Source organism: Schistocerca nitens, chromosome 1 (assembly GCF_023898315.1).
Source record: "Schistocerca nitens isolate TAMUIC-IGC-003100 chromosome 1, iqSchNite1.1, whole genome shotgun sequence".
NCBI lineage: Eukaryota > Metazoa > Arthropoda > Insecta > Orthoptera > Acrididae > Schistocerca > Schistocerca nitens.
The window spans coordinates 1,007,254,851-1,007,275,868 of NC_064614.1; the positions used below are offsets into that span (position 1 = coordinate 1,007,254,851).

Sequence of the window (21,018 nt, forward strand, 5' to 3'; positions counted from 1 at the left end):
TGTGTATATTTGTGTTTGTGTGTCTATCGACATGCCAGCGCTGCGCTGGCACGTCGATAGACACACAAAACACAAAATGATGATTATAGGTGCTTGTGTTTGTTTGTGTGTCTATCGACGTGCCAGCGCTTTCGTTTGGTAAGTCACATCATCTTCGTTTATATATATATATATATATATATATATATATAACAGAGGGAAACATTCCACGTGGAAAAAATATATCTAAAAAGAAAGATGATGAGACTTACCAAACAAAAGCGCTGGCAGGTCGATAGACACACAAACAAACACAAATATACACACAAAATTCAAGCTTTCGCAACAAACTGTTGCCTCATCAGGAAAGAGGGAAGGAGAGGGAAAGACGAAAGGATGTGGGTTTTAAGGGAGAGGGTAAGGAGTCATTCCAATCCCGGGAGCGGAAAGACTTACCTTAGGGGGAAAAAAGGACAGGTATACAATCGCACACACACACATATCCATCCACACATACAGACACAAGCAGACATATTTAAATATGTCTGCTTGTGTCTGTATGTGTGGATGGATATGTGTGTGTGTGCGATTGTATACCTGTCCTTTTTTCCCCCTAAGGTAAGTCTTTCTGCTCCCGGGATTGGAATGACTCCTTACCCTCTCCCTTAAAACCCACATCCTTTCGTCTTTCCCTCTCCTTCCCTCTTTCCTGATGAGGCAACAGTTTGTTGCGAAAGCTTGAATTTTGTGTGTATATTTGTGTTTGTTTGTGTGTCTATCGACCTGCCAGCGCTTTTGTTTGGTAAGTCTCATCATCTTTCTTTTTATATATATATATATATATATATATATATATATATATATATATATATATATATATATATATATTTTTTTTTTTTTTTTTCCCCGGGAGCGGAAAGACTTACCTTGGGGGAAAAAAGGACAGGTATACACTCGCACACACACCCATATCCAACCACACATACACAGACACAAGCAGACATTTGTAAAGGCCGTCTGCTTGTGTCTGTGTATGTGTGGTTGGATATTGGTGTCTGTGCGAGTGTATACCTGTCCTTTTTTCCCCCAAGGTAAGTCTTTCCGCTCCCAGGATTGGAATGACTCCTTACCCTCTCCCTTAAAACCCACATCCTTTCGTCTTTCCCTCTCCTTCCCTCTTTCCTGATGAAGCAACAGTTTGTTGCGAAAGCTTGAATTTCGTGTGTATGTGTGTGTTTGTTTTTGTGTCTATCGACCTGCCAGCACTTTCGTTCGGTAAGTCACATCATCTGTGTTTCAGATATATAAAAGGCTAGGGCCCCCCGTCGGGCAGACCTGCAGTCGATGAGGATGATAGGATGATGATGAGGGCAGCACAACACCCAGTCCCTGGCAGAGAAAATTCCCCGACCCAGCCGAGAATCGAACCTGGGCCTAGAGGATTGACAATCCATCACGCTCACCATTCAGTTACCAGGGGCGGACAACATAGCTATGATCCCCCTTGAAAATGTCCCCTGTAGATGGGGATGAGATGTCAGGTTGAAATCCATTTGACCACAACATAATAGCCCAGAATATTTTATAAACTGTGAAAGCAGAAGTGTTAACTGGTGAATCATCCTTTGACAACCTGTCCTTTACCTTCCAGTTGGTAAGATGGTCACCCAAGAGTGATTATTATTTTTTTAAACTAAATATTTCTCAACTATTCTGAATTTGTAAGTAGACTCTCTTAGACATGTAAAGGTGGAGTGTCTCATCAGCCAAACACAAACACAAACTTCCACAGAAGATAGCAATCTGTTTGTTATTCAAAACAAATCCACCCTAATATCCAGGAACAAACAATGGAAACTCCAGGCAGGAATATCAACAATGTACAAAAAATAGATTGCTACTTACTGTAAAGATAACATGCAACATTGCAGACAGGCACAATTAAAAGACACTTACCACAAGCGTACCACACAGGCAAGCACACCTCGTGTACAGGACGGCCAACTCCTATTCTGACCTGAGCTGCAGGAATTGGTGCTCATGTGCGCGTGTGGTGTGCATGCCTGTGTGAATGAATTATGAGTGGTTCTTTTTTTCTGACAAAGGCTAAGGATGAAAGTTTATGTGTACGTGTCTTTTAACTATGTCTGGCAGCAACTTACTGTGTTATTTTTGTGGTAAACAGCAATCTATCCTTTCCTACACTACTAATATCCATAAACCTGTTTATCACAATTTGGAGAGTAAAATGAGGTTGATTTATCTCTCTGAGTTACATAACACTTACAAGAGAAATTATGAAGGCTATCCATAAATTAACCTCCAACTGACTATAAAAAAAAACAAATTCTTGCAGTTTCACAGTGCTTGCACATTTGGAAAAAAAGAGACTTTGAAGGTCACATTGCATCAGTCAGCTCTCTGGTGTTTTGATCAGAAGCAGGAGGCAATGCCACCAAGATTTGTTGTTAATTGCGTCATGTGTATGGGGATGAGGTTATGAGTAATTGTGTTGTGAGGGAGTGAGGCAGAAAATTTAAGACTGGTTGCACAGATGTGCATGATGAAAGTGGTTTAGGAAGACATTCAGATGAAACCGATGAATTTGTGCAATATGTTGACAAAATTGTGCATAGAAGAAATCGGGTCACATTTTCTGAACCTTCTGAAGATGTGCCTCAGATTTCAAGGACAACTCTCTTGAACACAGGCACAGAAATGTTTGATTACCATAAGTTTTGTTTACAATGGATACTAAAATCTGTAGCCGATGTTCACAAGATTGGAAGAATGAGTTTGGCTTTGACATTCCTCCAGTGCTATCATGAAGATGGCAGGAATTTCTGAACATAAGCATGAGTCTGGAAAAGACATGTACTTGAATGGTGAATCTAAGGAAAAGTGATATATGCACACTCATTCCCCCAATAAGCACAAAAAATTCAAGCAGATGCTTTCAAAACACAAAATTATGATTATAGGTGCTTGTATTTGCAAAGAAATTTTGACAACAGATTTAATGAGAGTAACATGTGTTTATTGTGAGACACTTGTGAAATTCTGAAAGTCAATCTATAACACGTGGCACATGATGATTACCAAATGAATAACTTTCCTTCATTACATTATTCAATAAGTTATTCGAAAAAAAGTATTGTATATCAGGAGTAAATCTAATGATTGTCTCTAACTAGAAGTCTGTAAATGTATGTGTATACAAATTGGCTTATTTTAAATAGGTCTAAACTTGTAAATACTTTGACATGTCTTATATCCCTGTAAAAAGAGATCTATGGAAGAATAATGCTGCTGCTGCTAGTGCTACAACAACAACAACAACTACTACTACTACTACTACTACTAACAAGAATGTATGACCCCAGAAGGTACAACTCAGGCTTTTGGGCTGGATGATTTTTCTATATCCTTCCTAAAGTCTTGGCACCAAGCAACCTTCATCGCTTCCACAGGATGAAGGCCCAGCTGACTACTCAGCACTTCACAACTGACACTGAACTCAAGGAGCTTCCTGGCTGAGGCACAAGGTGGTACTATTCTTTGATTAAGGGGTAAAGAAGCTGGTTTCACAGTACAAGATGTGTTTGAATCTAGGTGTGGCCATGTGGAGAAGTAATATCAACACGTAAGAACAGGTTGTATATTTTAAAAAATTATCTATTTTTTCCTTTTTTAAAATACAATCATATGTTAATTTAGGAATAGCCCCTACAGCATAATTCCATTTGAAAAAACAAGTTTATATGGATATATCTGTAATTAAAATAGCTCTGATAAGAGACAAAACATAAGTGCACAAAGTTGATAAGCACACATTGTGCTAAAAACTGCATACCATTCATGCCATTCTATGCAGTAGAAATATGGGATGCAACAACATGAAAAAATTCAAGTACATTACTAATACTCCAGAAAAAAAGCAGTCAGAATTACTTGTGGTGACAAATCCAGTGAGCCACATAGATGCTTGTTTACTGAATTCAGTGCGCTTGCATGCGCATGAGCACATGCACCCATGCACATGCCCGCAAGCACACACACTTGCAAAAACAACAAAACCAAACTTGCATTGTGACCTGCACTTAAACAAAATCAGAGCACTAATATATGAAAAAAGTGCACTTCAAGCTGGTCTGAAGATGGCCAATGACTCGTCTTGAAATCACATGCTCCTTCTTACTACCACTTTAAACAAATTCTAAAAGAAAATACATTTTTTGTCTAGAAGAGTTCCTTGTCTTCATGTTAAATAAATAGAAAGTTTCATTTTTTTCTGGTATTTTAGTTTCATGAAGTAACTTCCAACAAATCTGCCATAATAAGGAAGTCCTTGTATATTAAGAAATGTAAAATACATCACTAAACATGGAACCTGCATATTTACTTTGGAAAACCGTTAGTGTGTAAATTCTAAATTTTAATATCTTACCAGATGCCTTCAGCAGAATAATCTGTATGACATCCTGAAAATGAATTATATTAGGGACTGTATTTATTATTTGATGTTCAATAATAATAATAATAATAATAATTAGCACCATCAAGTGTGGCTAGGACTTGGATGTCTGACCATCTGAGTTCTTGCACTGTCAATGAACAGGTTGTACTCTACCCTTGTGATGTCAATTGAGGAACTACCGTATTTACTCGAATCTAAGCCACACTTTTTTCCCGGTTTTTGTAATCCAAAAACCTGCCTGCGGCTTAGAATCGAGTGCAAAGTAAGCAGAAGTTCTGAAAAATGTTGGTAGGTGCCGCCACAACTAACTTCTGCCATCGAATATATGTAGCACTACACAGGCATGCTTTGCAGGCACAAAGATAAATACTGGCGCCAAAACCTCTGCGTCAGTAAATAAATTAAAAGAAAAGGTAGAAGAATGTAAACATTATGCCATGTATTCTTTCGTGTTTGCTGCTATCTCATTTAAATCCTGTCTGCCTAATTAACTACGAAACTAGAGTGAGACAACAGAAAACGCGGAAGAATATACATATCATGTCATGTTTATATTCATATTATTCTTATGCTGAATAGTGATACAGTCAGAAATGAAGCACGGCAACTGACTAGATTTTTAAATCTAAGATGACTCTAATTTGTGGGCTGAATGTAATGTACTACAGAGGCGTCTGCAAAGAGTTTCAAACAAAAAAAAATTTTTGCTAAACTCTCGTTCAGAACATCTTCTATCATATGCAGTCTATTACTTGGTTTTTGTTGATCATTATCAAAGAAAGCAGCAGTGTAAGTAAAGACAAATAGCAGTCTTGCCATTGTTTCGCTTATGAGACAATTCCTCTCTCTTCTTTTTATTGTAAGCCGTGGTAGCGCACACAAAAGCAAGCCATGCCGCGAGCGGCAACAGGTCGTAAGCACCCATCATCAGAATGCGACAAACAATGCACGACACATTAAAATAATGCAGTTTCAGCTTAGAGTGACGTAAACACCTACAACAAAGAGAACGACACTTATCAGATCAAAGCAAAATAAGCAATCGATTCAAACCAAACGAAGCACATGAAAAAGGAAGGGTGCCCGTACAAATAAGGACGGAGCGCCTGACACACAGCAATTGCTACTTGGTAAAGCTTAACTGTTAAGCTTACGACTCGAACCAAACTACTGTAGCTGTATCTTCATATAATCGACCTAAATTGCGTCTCATGTTACAATGGACCAACTTTGTTTCGATTTGGAGGTGTGGTCTAAAACTTTTCTCTCCCCTGGAATTTCGAGTCTCAAATTTCAGGCTTGGATTCGGGAAAAATTTTTGATTTTGAGTCTCATTTTTCAGGTGCAGCTTAGATTCGAGGGCGGCTTAGATTCGAGTAAATACAGTACTTGATTGAGAAACAGCAGCTCCAACTCATGAAAACTGACAACAGTCATGAGAGTGGTGTGCTGACCCCATGCCCCTCCATATCTGTATCCGATGTTGCCTTTGGGCTGAGGATAATATGACACTCTGTCAGTAATATTTGGCCTTCTAAGGGCAGTTTGGATGGAGATCTTTATTAGAAATTGATTATTCTTTTGGCAGTTCTTCATTTCCAGCAGCATTTTAAAAAATTCTACACTTGAGTGAGCACTCTATTAAAACAATCTGCAAATTTTTTGCTTTACCTGAACTCAGTCTCTCATAATTTTCTGCCTTTCAAAGGAAATGTTCTTACTGGAAGAGGTTCATTTACAAAGATGCTGATTAGAGGAACTTTTTTCCATAGTTATAAGTGTTTAATAGGTGCACAGTTAAACTGAACCACATGGTATGCATCCCCACTCTTCTAATAACAGAGTGAGGAACCTACACCTACCTTCTATGTGAATGCTGCCTACTTTCATCAGGTAAACAGTACATAAAAAATATGATGATGTAAGGTGGTCACCGACTACACAATGGTGCTCATTTGAACACTATTTTTACTGCACAGAGGGTGCAGTAGACATTCAAGTGTGTGATTCTGTTATTCTTATGCAAAGTTTTTGTGCACATGTCATGACTATCATTAGTTTTTGGAGCTGAAGAGGTATTTCATTTGATTATAATTGTCAGATCCAGTATCGGCTGACAATTTGTTGAAGAGAATAACTTAAAGATGCCCATATATCACATTCAAAGAACTTATCTTCAGCACGAAAACATGACTGGGGTCAAAGTTGTCTAGTAACCTATTTTGACCTTTCAAATGCATTAAAACTTAGGTGGCATTAAAAATTGTGTCACAGAATAAAATATTGCATAGCTACTTTCCTGACTCTACATCTCAATTTTCTCAATATCATTCGGCTAGTTACTTCTCTCACAGATTATTCACGAACTTTTACCTCACTGAGTGAATTAATGGGACATGCCACGGACTCTTTCAGATGGACAGATAGGTAGACTGAGAGAGAGAAAGACATACAGACAGACAGACAAACAAACACACATTCACATATGTGCACACAGACAAACAAACATACACACATCCACGTATGTGCGTGCACACACACACACACACACACACACACACACAGACAGAGAGAGAGAGAGAGAGAGAGAGAGAGAGAGAGAGAGAGAGATGTAAAAGTAAAAATGTTCACTAAAGTGCAAGAATTCTCTATATATTCAAAACACTATCATTTTATACAATACCAAATAAAAGATTGTGGAAGAGCAGACTGAGTAAAGCTCAAGCACTACAATAATCTCCTTTACTGTCATTCTTACATACCCAAAACTCTGTGACCTCATTTCAACATCTTTGTCACCTAATGAAAGAGATTTCTGAATTTCTGACTCCTTGTTGTCCAGCACTTCATTCTCAGTTTGTGTTCCTGTTTCTTCCCGTTGGCCTTCTTCTCTTGAAGCCTTTTCTTGGTTTTGGTTTTCTGGTCCATTAACTGGACTCACAGATCTATGAGGGTGCAGCTTCTGTGGGTCACTAAAATGAAAGAAAGAAAGTCACATTGAGAAACAAAGCTTTTGGATGACTTGACTCAGAAAAGCTAGAGTCTTCTCCAGGAATTGATGAATGCATAAAATTATTGAAATGGATTAACAAAGAGCTTATTTTTTGCACATGTTCTGAAGAAAGGTGAAGGGGGCAGAAGGTAAAATGCCAAGAGATGTTGCCAACCAGTAGCAACAATATGTCAGATGATAGTGAAGTCTACGCATTGAAATTCCTACTTTGGTTCTTGAAGTAAAGTTTAAATGAGTGAATTATAATTACACAGTTGAAGCAATCTGTAGATTAATTTAGTTCAGCAGTGTGCAATTTATGCAAACAGGGGAATGTTATCCCACAGAAAAATGGTGTGTAGGGTTTTGCTTAGAAATATAGACTTTAAATATGGTTTACCCACACTTGTAAGTCATAATGCTATGACCCCGTAGCATTCCTCTTTTTAAAAATAATTTTAATTTTTTTATATTTTTAACTTTATGGAGTTTAAAATTTTGTAGACAGTTTCATATACAAAAGTAACATAAATCGTGTATCCAAGAATCCTATATTATAGGACAAGAATGGTCTCTCATCAAGATAAAATGAGATTTCAATAGAGGTAGTCAACAGAGGATATGGAAATAGAAAAATCTGTACAGGAATGTATATATAAATTTGGTAAATTACTTGTATGGTGGAAGACTATTAATAAACATTAAATATCCTTCCTCAAGAGCTACATTAGCCATTCTGCTTCTTGAGGTGTACACACAATGGAAATTCTGTGCAGTTCCAAGATCATACCCATCTAACAACAGTCTGTCAGTATTTCACAAATTTACCTCTCATCATCCAATGATATATGAAAACGATTGTTTAATCTGTGATTTAAAAAATAGCATCTATTAAACTGCATTTTAGTCAATTTTCTGCCGAGATCTACCAAGCAGTTGAAAGCATTCCATGTTACATTCTTTATTTTCTCCTATACCAATGATAACATTTAGCTGGTGAGTGCTTTCCCAGAGTTGGCTGTTGTTATGATCTTAGGCATCTGTGCTTTGAGGGTCTTAACCATCTGCTCGGCTTCCGAGTTGGATGCAAGATGAAATGGGGTGTGGTCAGGTGCTTAATGACATTGTGTTGACAAAAATCTTGAAACACAGATGATGTGACCTGACAGTTACTGTAGAGGGTACGGATGGTAGCTGCTGTGGTGCCGATAGCCATTAATCCCACATGTGAAAAGTCAGAGAGGATGTCAACAACTGGCAGTCTCACTGCTCTCTGGAATGGTCCAGTGAAATCAACATGCACCTTTGGTCTGGGGCAATCAGGGCATGGTGCAGTGTGCAGTGTGGACAAGCTTCAGCATGTAGGAGTGAAGCATGGGAGGAACTAGCATCTGGCATTCAAAATTGTCCACAGCTAACATCAAAATGACACCATCTGTCAGGTTACACCTTTGCCACAATAAAATGTAGGTGCACCATTATGGGTTGGTGTATTTGGCTGGTTCTATGGCCAGCACTGCCATACAGCAGACAACACAATGGCTGGGCTGCAAAATAAGGGGGAAAATGTGCTTGCGTGCTGCCTGGTGCATCGATAATAGATCTCGTAGATATAGTTACCAAGGAACAATGTCCACTGTTGCAGCTCCTGCACCATCTAATCAGGAAGTTTCAAATGGGGAATGAACAGCAAAATGAAGGACTTGTGATTTGTAATCATCTGAGACTTAGTACCATAGATATATACATGAAACGTTTAACCCCATATATGATAACTAATGCCTCTTTCTCAATTTGCAAATAATGCTGCATTTCAAGTTCAGATCCAAGCACAATGGCTTGTTCTGTGCTGCCGGCATATTTGTGGAACAGCACTGCACTAATGCCATGATCTGATGCTTCAGCAGCAAATATTAATTGTGTGACCAGATCTAACATTGCTAATCAAGAGGTTGGCTTAAGGAACTTTTTATGCAAGAAATCTTTCTAGCATCGCTCTGCCCACACTGATTTACTGTCTTCTTATTACAAAAGTGATGAAGTGGAAGGGAAATCTTGAATATGTTGGGTAATACATTTTGCATAATAATTTCTTTTGCCAAAGGATGACTGTAATTCTTAGAGGTTCCTAGGAGACAGTAAGTTAGCAATTGCACCACGAGTCTGTGTGGGCAGGAGCCCATCTCTACTTAGTGTATGTCCTAGACACTTTACACTTGGCTCAAAGAAACTTCATTTGTAAAGGCAACAATGCATGTCATGGGCTTGGAGACACACAGACAACAGTTGCACATTGTGCAGTTGCAGCTCTGACATGTGCACAGTATTGTAAATAATTGACAAGTTGGGGAACCTTGGATGAGTTGCTCAAGCTAGCCGTGAAATATCACAGGAGCACTTATGACTCCACATGGCACTCTGTTATAATGATACATGCCAAATGGCATATTAATAACTAAAAACTGTTTCAACTGATCATCTACAGGCAACTGTAAGTAGGCATCAGCGAGTTCTATCTTTGAAAACTAATGGTCCCCAGCCAATTTTGCCATCAATTCCTCTCACCTGGATATTGGATACAGATCAACATTTGCTTGTGCGTTAATGGTAGACTGAAAAACACCACAAATCCTAAGTGATCTATTTAGTTTCTTAGCTACAACCATCACTGGTTTGTTTATTTGGGGGAGGGAACAAATAGCGAGGTCATCAGTCCCACTGTATTATGAAAGGAAGTCGGCTGTGTCCTTTCAAGGGAACCATTCCAGCATTTGCCTGAAACAATTTTGGGAGATCACAGAAAACCTAAATCATGATGGCTGACACACAGGTTTGAACCGTTGTCCTCCTGAATGTGAGTCCAGTGTGCTAACCACTGCACCATCTCACTCGGTATGACCTTGGGTGTTGTCCTCCTGAATGTGAGTCCAGTGTGCTAACCACTGCACCATCTCACTCGGTATGACCTTGGGTGTTGCGCACTGGGTTGATGATATTGGGGATGTTATTCCCATGCTTTGCAATCTAGATCTGTTTTAACTTGATCACAAACAGTAAAAGGCACTGTGCTCTACAAACTTATGTACTGCTGATCACTTTAAGGGTAACGGGATTGGAAATCTGTTGCACAATATAATATGGGTTCAAACAGTTGTTTAAATTGCACACATAGTTATCAAGTTCTGTGAATGGTGTCACAGTTGCAACTAGATTCACTTGATTTTGAGATTGGAAACCAAACTGTACTAAACCATCAAAGCCAAAAATGTTAGTTGTCATCCAGGAGTTGACTACTAGCAGGGTTAGTTGTCGAGCTAAATTTTTATACTTGCTTGGACTGATATATGGCCGTGCGGTGGAACCCACTCTGTGGCGAGGGTACCACAAATGTGAGGAACTGATGTGCCAGTACATGCCCATCGTGATCAGAGACATGGTTGCACATGTGTCTAGCTGGAAATCTGCCACTGCTTTATTAATTTCCAGCTGCAGCATGAGCTTCTGCATCCCATCTGCTGCTGCTATGGGCACTGGCAAGTTAATACGTAGTGCCAATAGCAATTGTTTTTGTCACATGCTAGCCGAGGCAGACCCTTGCAAGATGCCCTGGTTTGCTGCCGGCAAAACAGGTGACATCACAGAAATGTCGTTGATACAACAGCCGGCAATCGGGACACAATTTTATGGAACGAACATTTCTGGGATCCTTCAACAACAATGGGGAGGAAAGTAGTGTATGAGTCTCCACACTCACTTTGAGACATGTCAACTGTGAACAGAGCACTTCTGTTTATGCGTGTCTGCCAGTAATGAGAACGGTGAACTGCTAACTACTGCACTAACTGCTGAATCACATGTCACTCGATTACTGGACAAATGTGTGCTCAGTAAATTGAATGAAGCTTAATTGAAGTCACCAGTTGATTGTGCAGCATGACAGTGACTAACACTACTATCAAAGTTGACACCAAAAGTATCTCTCTATACATAAAAGGCAATGTCCTGACTGACTCATCATTGCCCAGCCCAAACCACTAAGGATAGAAACTTCAAATTTGGAGAAGGTGCGTATCTTATACTGGAAGAATTGTTTAAGAATAGATTTCTTGAAATTCCAACACCATGGGAGTGAAATGGGGGATGAAAAGATTTTTTTTATTTCACTATTACAGCAATTTTGAAGCTAGATCTACGAAAATTGGTATTTGGTTTCTCAGTCAGAAAAAAAGAACCATGTGTTTGAGTATTTTTGGAAATTTAACCCTATATGGTTGAAATTGCGAATGAAAGTGTTTTTTGGAAATATGTCATTATTAAAGAACTAATAAAGTAATTTTAAAGCTACATTTATTAACAGTGGTGTTTTGACTTCTCAGTTACAAATAAAAAAATTCATGTTTCAGTGTTTTTGAAAAATGAACCCCTAAGAGGGTGAAATAGGGGATGAGATTTTTTATGAAAACAATGCTAATTCTGTGAAAATTTAAATTTGGCTTCTCAGTTAGAAATTTAAAAAATACATGTTTCACTGTTTTTGGCAGTTCAACCCCTTTGGGGATGAAAGTTTTTGTGGAAATATTTCACTGTGCAGGCATTTTTGAAGCTAAATCTATGAAAATTTGTATTTCACTTCTGTATTAGAAATAATACGTATGCATGTCACTGTTTTTGGAAATTCAGCTCCTAAGGGTATGAACTAGAGAACGAAACATTTTATGATAGCAGTTTTAAAGTTAAATCTTTGAAAAATGGTGTTTGGCTTCTTGGTTAGAAAGGACAAAATATGTGTTTCACTGTCTTTAGAAATTCAATCCCTAAGCAGTGGAACAGGGTTAGACTGATTCACTGACTCATCATCGCCCAGCCCAAATCACCAAGGATAGAAACTTGAAGTTTGGCGAGGGTGTGGATATTATACTGAAGGCACTGCTTACCAAGGGATTGTCCAAAATTCCACTCCTAAGGGGTTGAAATAGAGGATGAAAGGCTTTTTGAAAGTATGTCACTATTAAGGGGATTTTGATGCTAGAACTACAAAAACTGGTATTTGGTTTCTCAGGCAGATGATAAAAAATACACGTTTCAGTATTTTTGGAAATTCAACCACTAAGGGGGTAAAATAGTGGGTTTCAGTTTTCTTGAAACTAAATAATTACTAAAGAACTACTTAAGGTTTTTTAAGGCTACATCTAAGACAACTGGTATTTGACTTCTCGATAAAAAAAAAAGAAAAAAATGTGTTTGTGTTTTTGGAAATTCAACCCCTAAGGGAATGCAATAGGGGATGAAAATATTTAAGAAAATATTTTGTTGCATTAAAAAAAAAATTTAAGCTTAATTTATGAAAACTGGTACTTCACTTCTTCTTTAGATATAAAAAAATATTTGTTAAAGGATGAAAGTTACTATGGAAATATCCCCACAGGATTGCAAAAGGCATGATTAACAAAAACTTTGGACTCCTGCTACCAGAATCACTTTTGGTCAACAGTATATGCAGAAAAGACCATGCTTATATGGCCTTAATTAGGATGAAAAGCATATAAGGTGTTGCAATTTGTTAACAACATAAAAATTTGATCAAATCAAAACAAAAAACAAATAAAAACTCTGCAGGCCTTAAAGTCTATGGGTGTGAAGCAGCAGGCATTCATCTAGTCATGAAACATAGCTTGTGCTGATGCTGTTAGTTCATGCACATCACTCAGGGCTGGGTCAGTTGACTGTAGAGTCTTTGTACTAAATTCTCTATCAGGAGAAAGATATACATAAAATCACGGGTTGAGTCAGCATACAATGCACCACGCTGTTTACAGAAAAAAAAAGAAAAAAAAATCACAGTTGGGTGCTAGCCTTTGAAGTGTGTTCACTAGCTTATGTTGCTTAACACATTGTTTAAATTTAAGCCTAGTTGCAACTACATGGGTTTGGTGACCATAATAGTCACTCAGCAAACCACAATAATCAGAAAAGCTTGAACTCCGAGAGTGACCCAAGTTCCTGCACCACTTCACACAGTTTATTACTAGGAGACAGTAAGAGTGCACTCTGGCATTCTGGGTCAGTTATTTAACTTGCCTTGCAGTGAAGAACAAAATGATATAAATAGATATCCCAATTCTCATTTACATCATTGAAGCAAACAACTGGCAGAAGGGGAGGCAATGAAGCAATAGCTGTGGATTTTTATTGGTTTTGTAGCAGTTGTAACAGCAATTTCCACTGTTGGTGTTGGAACTCCCACTACTGTTCCTGGTGGAACTGTTGCTTTTGCTGTTGCTGCTTCTGGAATTCTCACTACTTTCTTGTTTTTGTTGTTTTGGATGCAACTGCTGCTGCCACCATTATAGAAACTCAAGATCCAAGCTTCACCGGACAGCTGCATGTGAGAAAGGCCTCATCATCACTATCCTGCCCCACGATGCATAGGTAGAACACAGTTTATGATTACTTGCATCGGCGGTAATACAGAGACTGGTGGAACAAACAGGTGGTTCCTGAGGTCGATGATGATGGAGTTCATAAAGTGGACAGTGAGCCAAAAGTAAGTCCATAGGATATAAAAAGTAATTGTAAGTATACACAAGCAGTTCGAGGAGCAATGTGAACCAAAAAACATAACAAAGGCAAGATCAGACATGCTACTAACCAGTGGCAGGGGCTGGGCTGCAGTACTTACTTGCACACTTGCATCAGTAGATGAGCCCATGTGATATGCCTGCAGATACAGTGGCACCTCACACAGGAGCAAGCTGCAGCCATAGCATAAAACCTGAGTATCTTTGACCTGTCTTCCATATCAATACTTGGACTGGGTAGTAAATCTGAATCACTGTCCAATACTAAACGCATAGTACAAGCTGTATTGTTTTGATGTCATTTGGTACAGCAACCTGCACAAAGTGGTTAGAAAACTTTTAATTCCATAACAGTCACTCCTTAAGATTCCTTAAAAAGTCGCCTTGGAAATATGCCTGTGCCAAGTTTCATCCTATAGGTATCAGTTTTTGAATTGTTTCTCTCAAAATACACACAAAAAAAGAAAAAAAATGCCATATGGCCCTATCACATGTGGATACAAAAAAATTCATGCAGTCCTCCTCTTGTTTTATTGGACGACTGACTTGTTTTGCGCTATCCTCCATCTCTCACTATCCTATCATCTCTGCTATGTGCAATATTTCTTTAAACTGTTTTGAAGATTCTAATATTGGTGTACATCAACATTTGATACTGGCAAAGCACTTTTGCCGAAGAAAGCTCTATTTACCTGAGCAAGTCAACTTATAATGTATTCCTGCCTTCCTTGGTAACATAATTCTGTTTTGTTTCAATTGCATCATAGCAAATTTTCATGCTCAGCAACTTTTTCAGCATATGTATCTCGGCCTGTTACAATCTTTGGACCAAGAAGCTCTTGCTGGTATTTCAGAAGGTGGGAAAGAGCATGCGACACTTTTCAAGGAGGCATTTTTAAATGTGCCTGAACAATATCATATGGAGTTATGCAGTTTAGGCAATTCCAGTGGATTTGTGTGTTAGTAGTCTTAATCAACCAATGTGTATTTTCATCAGTGTGTATTTTCATCAGTCTGATATAAAACAACAATGGTCTGATTTTCCACCTGCTACATCGTAATTTGGAATTTATAACTTTTGCCAGTTTCTACCATCAGCAGCGCTGCAATTCTTCACTTAGCAGGGGGCACTTCTTCCGCTTCTCATGCAGGTGCAGTGGCCTGGACCCGGGGTATAAAGGAGCCACTGTTTCTGATGTTCATTCAGTTTCGGCGTGATTGTGTACTCGGCAATTGCACCTGAAGATGGCAGTCAGATGAACTGCCAAAATATCATGTAGTGAAGACAATCATATCCAGCAACATACCTGTGCAGAGCATAAACATATAAGATGCCGGGAAAATCTACAGAATCACATTTCTAGTGATCGTTTGTGTGAATCTCACAAACATCCAAGCTTTATAGCTGACTATTACTGCAGTTTTGGATTCACACAAACGATCACTAGAAATGTGATTCTGTAGATTTTCCCGGCATCTTATATGTTTATGCTCTGCACAGGTATGTTGCTGGATATGATTGTCTTCACTACATGATATTTTGGCAGTTCATCTGACTGCCATCTTCAGGTGCAATTGCCGAGTACACAATCACGCCGAAACTGAATGAACATCAGAAACAGTGGCTCCTTTATACCCCGGGTCCAGGCCACTGCACCTGCATGAGAAGCGGAAGAAGTGCCCCCTGCTAAGTGAAGAATTGCAGCGCTGCTGATGGTAGAAACTGGCAAAAGTTATAAATTCCAAATTACGATGTAGCAGGTGGAAAATCAGACCATTGTTGTTTTATATCAGATAAAATAGGGTTCCATATCTTGCTTAAAGGAAAACTTTTATCTCTATCAATAATATCATCAGATAATCATATTTCGATGGATTCCTTGAGCTCACAATCCCAGTAACGGGATGCCAGAGTAATAATTTGCATCTCTTTAAATGACATGATATGCCCTTCACTGATGTGGTTTCTCTTTTCACCCAGGTACCTTTGGAAGAGTCCTTGTTGTTAACTGGTCAACTTCTGGATAAAACTACTGAGCTGTGTCATCATGTGTTGTCATCGCCACATTTTTTATTTAATGATGTATTTTTTGAACAAACTGAGGGTGTGGCTATGGGGAGTACTCTTTCCCCTATTGTTGCCTATCTTTTTATGGAAGATTTTGAAGATATTGCACTCAGGACTTCTTCTCTTCAACCTACATGTTTTTGAAGATATGTGGATGATATTTTCATTGTTTGGCCACATGGACTAAAAGCTCTTATTGGTTTTTAGATCATTTTAACTGTCTTCATTCACACATTAAATTTTTTATGGAAATTGAAAAAGGTGCCAAATTACCTTTTTTAGATGTTCTACTACACAAGAAAATGGTATCTTGGGACATGGTGTATACTATAAACATACATATACAGACCACTATCTTCATTTTATGAGCTTTATCCACGACATCACCACATGGGAGTTCTACATACATTGGTCAAGAGACCTTATGCCATTTCTGATTCCGAAAATTTGACACAGGAACTGGATCATCTTAAGGCTGTCTTCAAGCTCAATGGATATACCGATCATCAAATTAATCATGCTTTTCAGTTTGGACCATCAAGTGAACCAGCACCGGATACTAGTAAATCAGTCGCTTTTCTACCCTTTGCTGGAAGTATTTCTTAAAATTCTACAATTCTCAGGAAATATGATACAGTATTAAAAGTATTCTTTCGCCTTTAGCCAAGACTAGAGTCCTGTTTGGATCTGTTAGAGATGATTTGGGATTGAGAAAGCCTGGAGTTTATAAAATTCGCTGTCATTGTGGAAAGGCTTACATTAGACAGGCTACTCGCAACGTTCATGACCGATGTGTGGAACATCACCATCACATACGTTTGCTCCAGCCTGAAAAACCTGCCATCACCAAACTTTGTTCAATGAAGGGCATAACATGTTGTTTAACGAGACACAAATTATTGCTCTGGCTTCTCATTGCTGGGATTGTGTGCATAACTCCATCCAATATTGTTCAGGCACACTTAAAAATGTCCCCTTGAAAAATGTCACATACTCTTTCCCACTTTCTGAAATAGCAGAAAGAGTTACTCGAATCCATCGAAATACGATTATCTGACAACATTATTAATATAGATAAAGATTTTCCTTTAAGCAAGATATGAGCACTATTTCATCTGATATAAAACAATAACATCCTGGTTTTCGACCCACTACATCATAATTTGTGATTTTCACCAGTTTCTGGAAGCGTTGCAATTCTTCGTTTCGCAGAGGGCAGCTCTTCCGCTTCTCGTGCAGGTGCAGTGGCCTGGACCCAGGGTATAACGGAGCCACCATTTCTGATGTTCATTCAGTTCCGGCATGATTGCGTACTCAGCGATCGCACCTGAAGGTGGCAGCCAGATAGATCACCAAAATACCGTGTATTGAAGACAATCATATCTGTCAGCATACCCATGAACAGCATAATCACTAGAAATTATTGCACAGCAATGCAAATGCATTATGGGAGGAATACACAATAGAAGGCTGTCAGATGCTGGCACTTTAACTGGTATAAAAAGAGTTATTCTTACGGCTATATTTCTTTTAGTGTTGAATCAAGTAGCTATGAGGCTTGAATACTTATAATCTTGGGACACAAACATGACAGTGCAAGCTGAAAATAACAAATTACTGGGTATTGGTCTATCATGATAGAACACTATACTTCAAGGTAAGAAGAAGAGCACTACTGAGCTGCAGCTGTTGCATGCTTGCTGGTGGCAATTTGCAGAATGAGCAACAGCATCCACACACCAGGTGGATATAGTCTTCCTGATATCGTAGAGGTCTGTGGTTGGGTGTCATGAACCTTCTTAAAATGGGAATGACTTTTGTTACCTTCTAGTTTTATGGGAACACACTGCTGTTCTAAGAGCCTAAAGCAAACAAGGAATAGGAGTGGCACTAGCACTGCTTCATTCTTACTACTGACTCTGGTACTACACTATTAGCCATTACAATTGCTACACCATGAAGATGACGTGCTACAGATGCAAAATTTAACTGACAGGAAGAAGATGCTGTGATATGCAAATGATTAGCTTTCCAGAGCATTCACACAAGGCTGGCGCCGGTGGCGACACCTACAACGTGCTGACATGAGGAAAGTTTCCAACCAATTTCTCATACACAAACAGCAGTTGACCACCATTGTCTGGTGAAACGATGTTGTGATGCACTGTGTAAGGAGGAGAAATGTGTATAATCATGTTTCCGACTTTAATAAAGGTCGGATTGTAGCCTATCGCGATTGAGGTTTATCGTATCGCGACATTGCTGCTCGCGTTGGTCGAGATCAAATGACTGTTAGCAGAATACGGAATCAGTGGGTTCAGGAGGGTAATACAGAATGCCGTGCTGGATCACAACAGCCTCGTATCACTAGCAGTCGAGATGACAGGCATCTTATCTGCATGGCTGTAACGGATCGTGCAGCCATGTCTCGATCCCTGAGTCAACAGATGGGCACGTTTGCAAGACAATAACCATCTGCATGAACAGTTCGACGATGTTTGCAGCAGCATGGAGTATCAGCTCGGGGATCATGGCTGCGGTTAACCATCACAGACAGGAGCGCCTGATATGGTATACTCAATGACGAACCTGGGTGCATGAATGGCAAAACGTCATTTTTTCGGATGAATCCAAGTTCTGTTTACAGCATCATGATAGTCGCATCCATGTTTGGTGACATCTCAGTGAACGTACATTGGAAGCGTGTATTCATCATTGCCGTACTGGTATATCACCCAGCGTGATGGTATGGGGTGCCATCGGTTACACGTCTTGGTCACCTCTTCTTCGCATTGACGGCACTTTGAACAGTGGACGTTACATTTCAGATGTGTTACGACCTGTGGCTCTACCCTTCATTCGATCCCTGCAAAACCCACATTTCAGCAAGATAATGCATGGCCATATGTTGCAGGTCCTGTACGGGCCTTTCTGGATACAGAAAACGTTCGACTGCTGCCCTCGCCAGCACATTCTCCATATCTCTCACCAATTGAAAATGTCTAGTCAATGGTGGCCGTGCAGCTGGCTCGTCACAATATGCCAGTCACTACTCTTGATGAACTGTGGTATCGTGTTGAAGCTACATGGGCAGCTGTACCTGTACATGCCATCCAAGCTCTGTTTGACTCAATGCCCAAGCATATCAAGGCCGTTATTACAGCCAGAGGTGGTTGTTCTGGGTACTGATTTCTCAGGATCTGTTGTTGTTGTTGTTGTTGTTGTTGTTGTTGTGGTCTTCAGTCCTGAGACTGGTTTGATGCAGCTCTCTATGCTACTCTATCCTGTGCAAGCTTCTTCATCTCCCAGTACCTACTGCAACCTACATCCTTCTGAATCTGCTTAGTGTATTCATCTCTTGGTCTCCCTCTACGATTTTTACCCTCCACGCTGCCCTCCAATACTAAATTGGTGATCCCTTGATGCCTCAGAACATGTCCTACCAACTGATCCCTTCTTCTGGTCAAGTTGTGTCACAAACATCTCTTCTCCCCAGTCCTATTCAATACTTCCACATTAGATATGTGATCTACCCATCTAATCTTCAGCATTCTTCTGTAGCACCACATTTCGAAAGCTTCTAATCTCTTCTTGTCCAAACTATTTATCGTCCATGTTTCATTTCCATACATGGCTACACTCCATACAAATACTTTCAAAAATGACTTCCTGACACTTAAATCTATACTCGATGTTAACAAATTTCTCTTCTTCAGAAACGCTTTCCTTGCCATTGCCAGTCTACATTTCACATCCTCTTTACTTTGACCATGATTGGTTATTTTGCTCCCCAAATAGCAAAACTCCTTTACTACTTTAAGTGTCTCATTTCCTAATCTAATTCCCTCAGCATCACACGACTTAATTTGACTACATTCCATTATCCTCGTTTTGCTTTTGTTGATGTTCATCTTATATCCTCCTTTCAAGACACTATCCATTCCATTCAACTGCTCTTCCAAGTCCTTTGCTGTCTCTGACAGAATTACGATGTCATCGGCGAAACTCAAAGTTTTTATTTCTTCTCCATGGATTTTAATACCTACTCCAAATTTTTCTTTTGTTTCCTTTACTGCTTGCTCAATATAGAGATTGAATAACATCGGGGACAGGCTACAACCCTATCTTACTCCCTTCCCAACCACTGCTTCCCTCTCGTGTCCCTCGACTCTTATAACTGCTATCTGGTTTCTGTACAAATTGTAAATAGCCTTTCGCTCCCTGTATTTTACCCCTACCACCTTTAGAATTTGAAAGAGAGTATTCCAGTCAACATTGTCAAAAGCTTTCTCTAGAAACGTAGGTTTGCCTTTCCTTAATCTTTCTTCTAAGATAAGTCGTAAGGTCAGTATTGCCTCACGTGTTCCAGTATTTCTACGGAATCCAAACTGATCTTCCCCGAGGTCGGCTTCTACTAGTTTTTCCATTCGTCTGTAAAGAATTTGTGTTAGTATTTTGCAGCTGTGGCTTATTAAACTGATTGTTTGGTAATTTTCACATCTGTCAACACCTGCTTTCTTTGGGATTGGAATTATTATATTCTTCTTGAAGTCTGAGGGTATTTCGCCTGTTTCATACATCTTGCCCACCAGATGGTAGAGTTTTGTCAGGACTGGCTCTCCCAAGGCCGTCAGTAGTTCCAATGGAATGTTGTCTACTCCCGGGGCCTTGTTTCGACTTAGGTCTTTCAGTGCTCTGTCAAACTCTTCACGCAGTATTGTATCTCCCATTTCATCTACATCCTCTTCCATTTCCATAATATTGTCCTCAAGTACATCGCCCTTGTATAGACCCTCTATATACTCCTTCCACCTTTCTGCTTTCCCTTCTTTGCTTAGAACTGGGTTTCCATTTGAGCTCTTGATGTTCCTACAAGTGGTTCTCTTATCTCCAAAGGTCTCTTTAATTTTCCTGTAGGCAGTAT

At 39.3% G+C, this 21,018-nt stretch overlaps 1 protein-coding gene across 1 annotated transcript in view; it reads right to left on the reverse strand.

Moving 5' to 3' along the window:
* The window catches only part of LOC126195495 (MAP7 domain-containing protein 1-like), a 279,241-nt gene that overhangs the window by 96,229 nt on the left and 161,994 nt on the right, over positions 1-21,018 (reverse strand). The window contains exon 8 of the mRNA XM_049934126.1: positions 7,219-7,428. Coding sequence (XP_049790083.1) covers positions 7,219-7,428 — 210 coding nt within the window. The remainder of the gene's footprint in view (positions 1-7,218; positions 7,429-21,018) is intronic.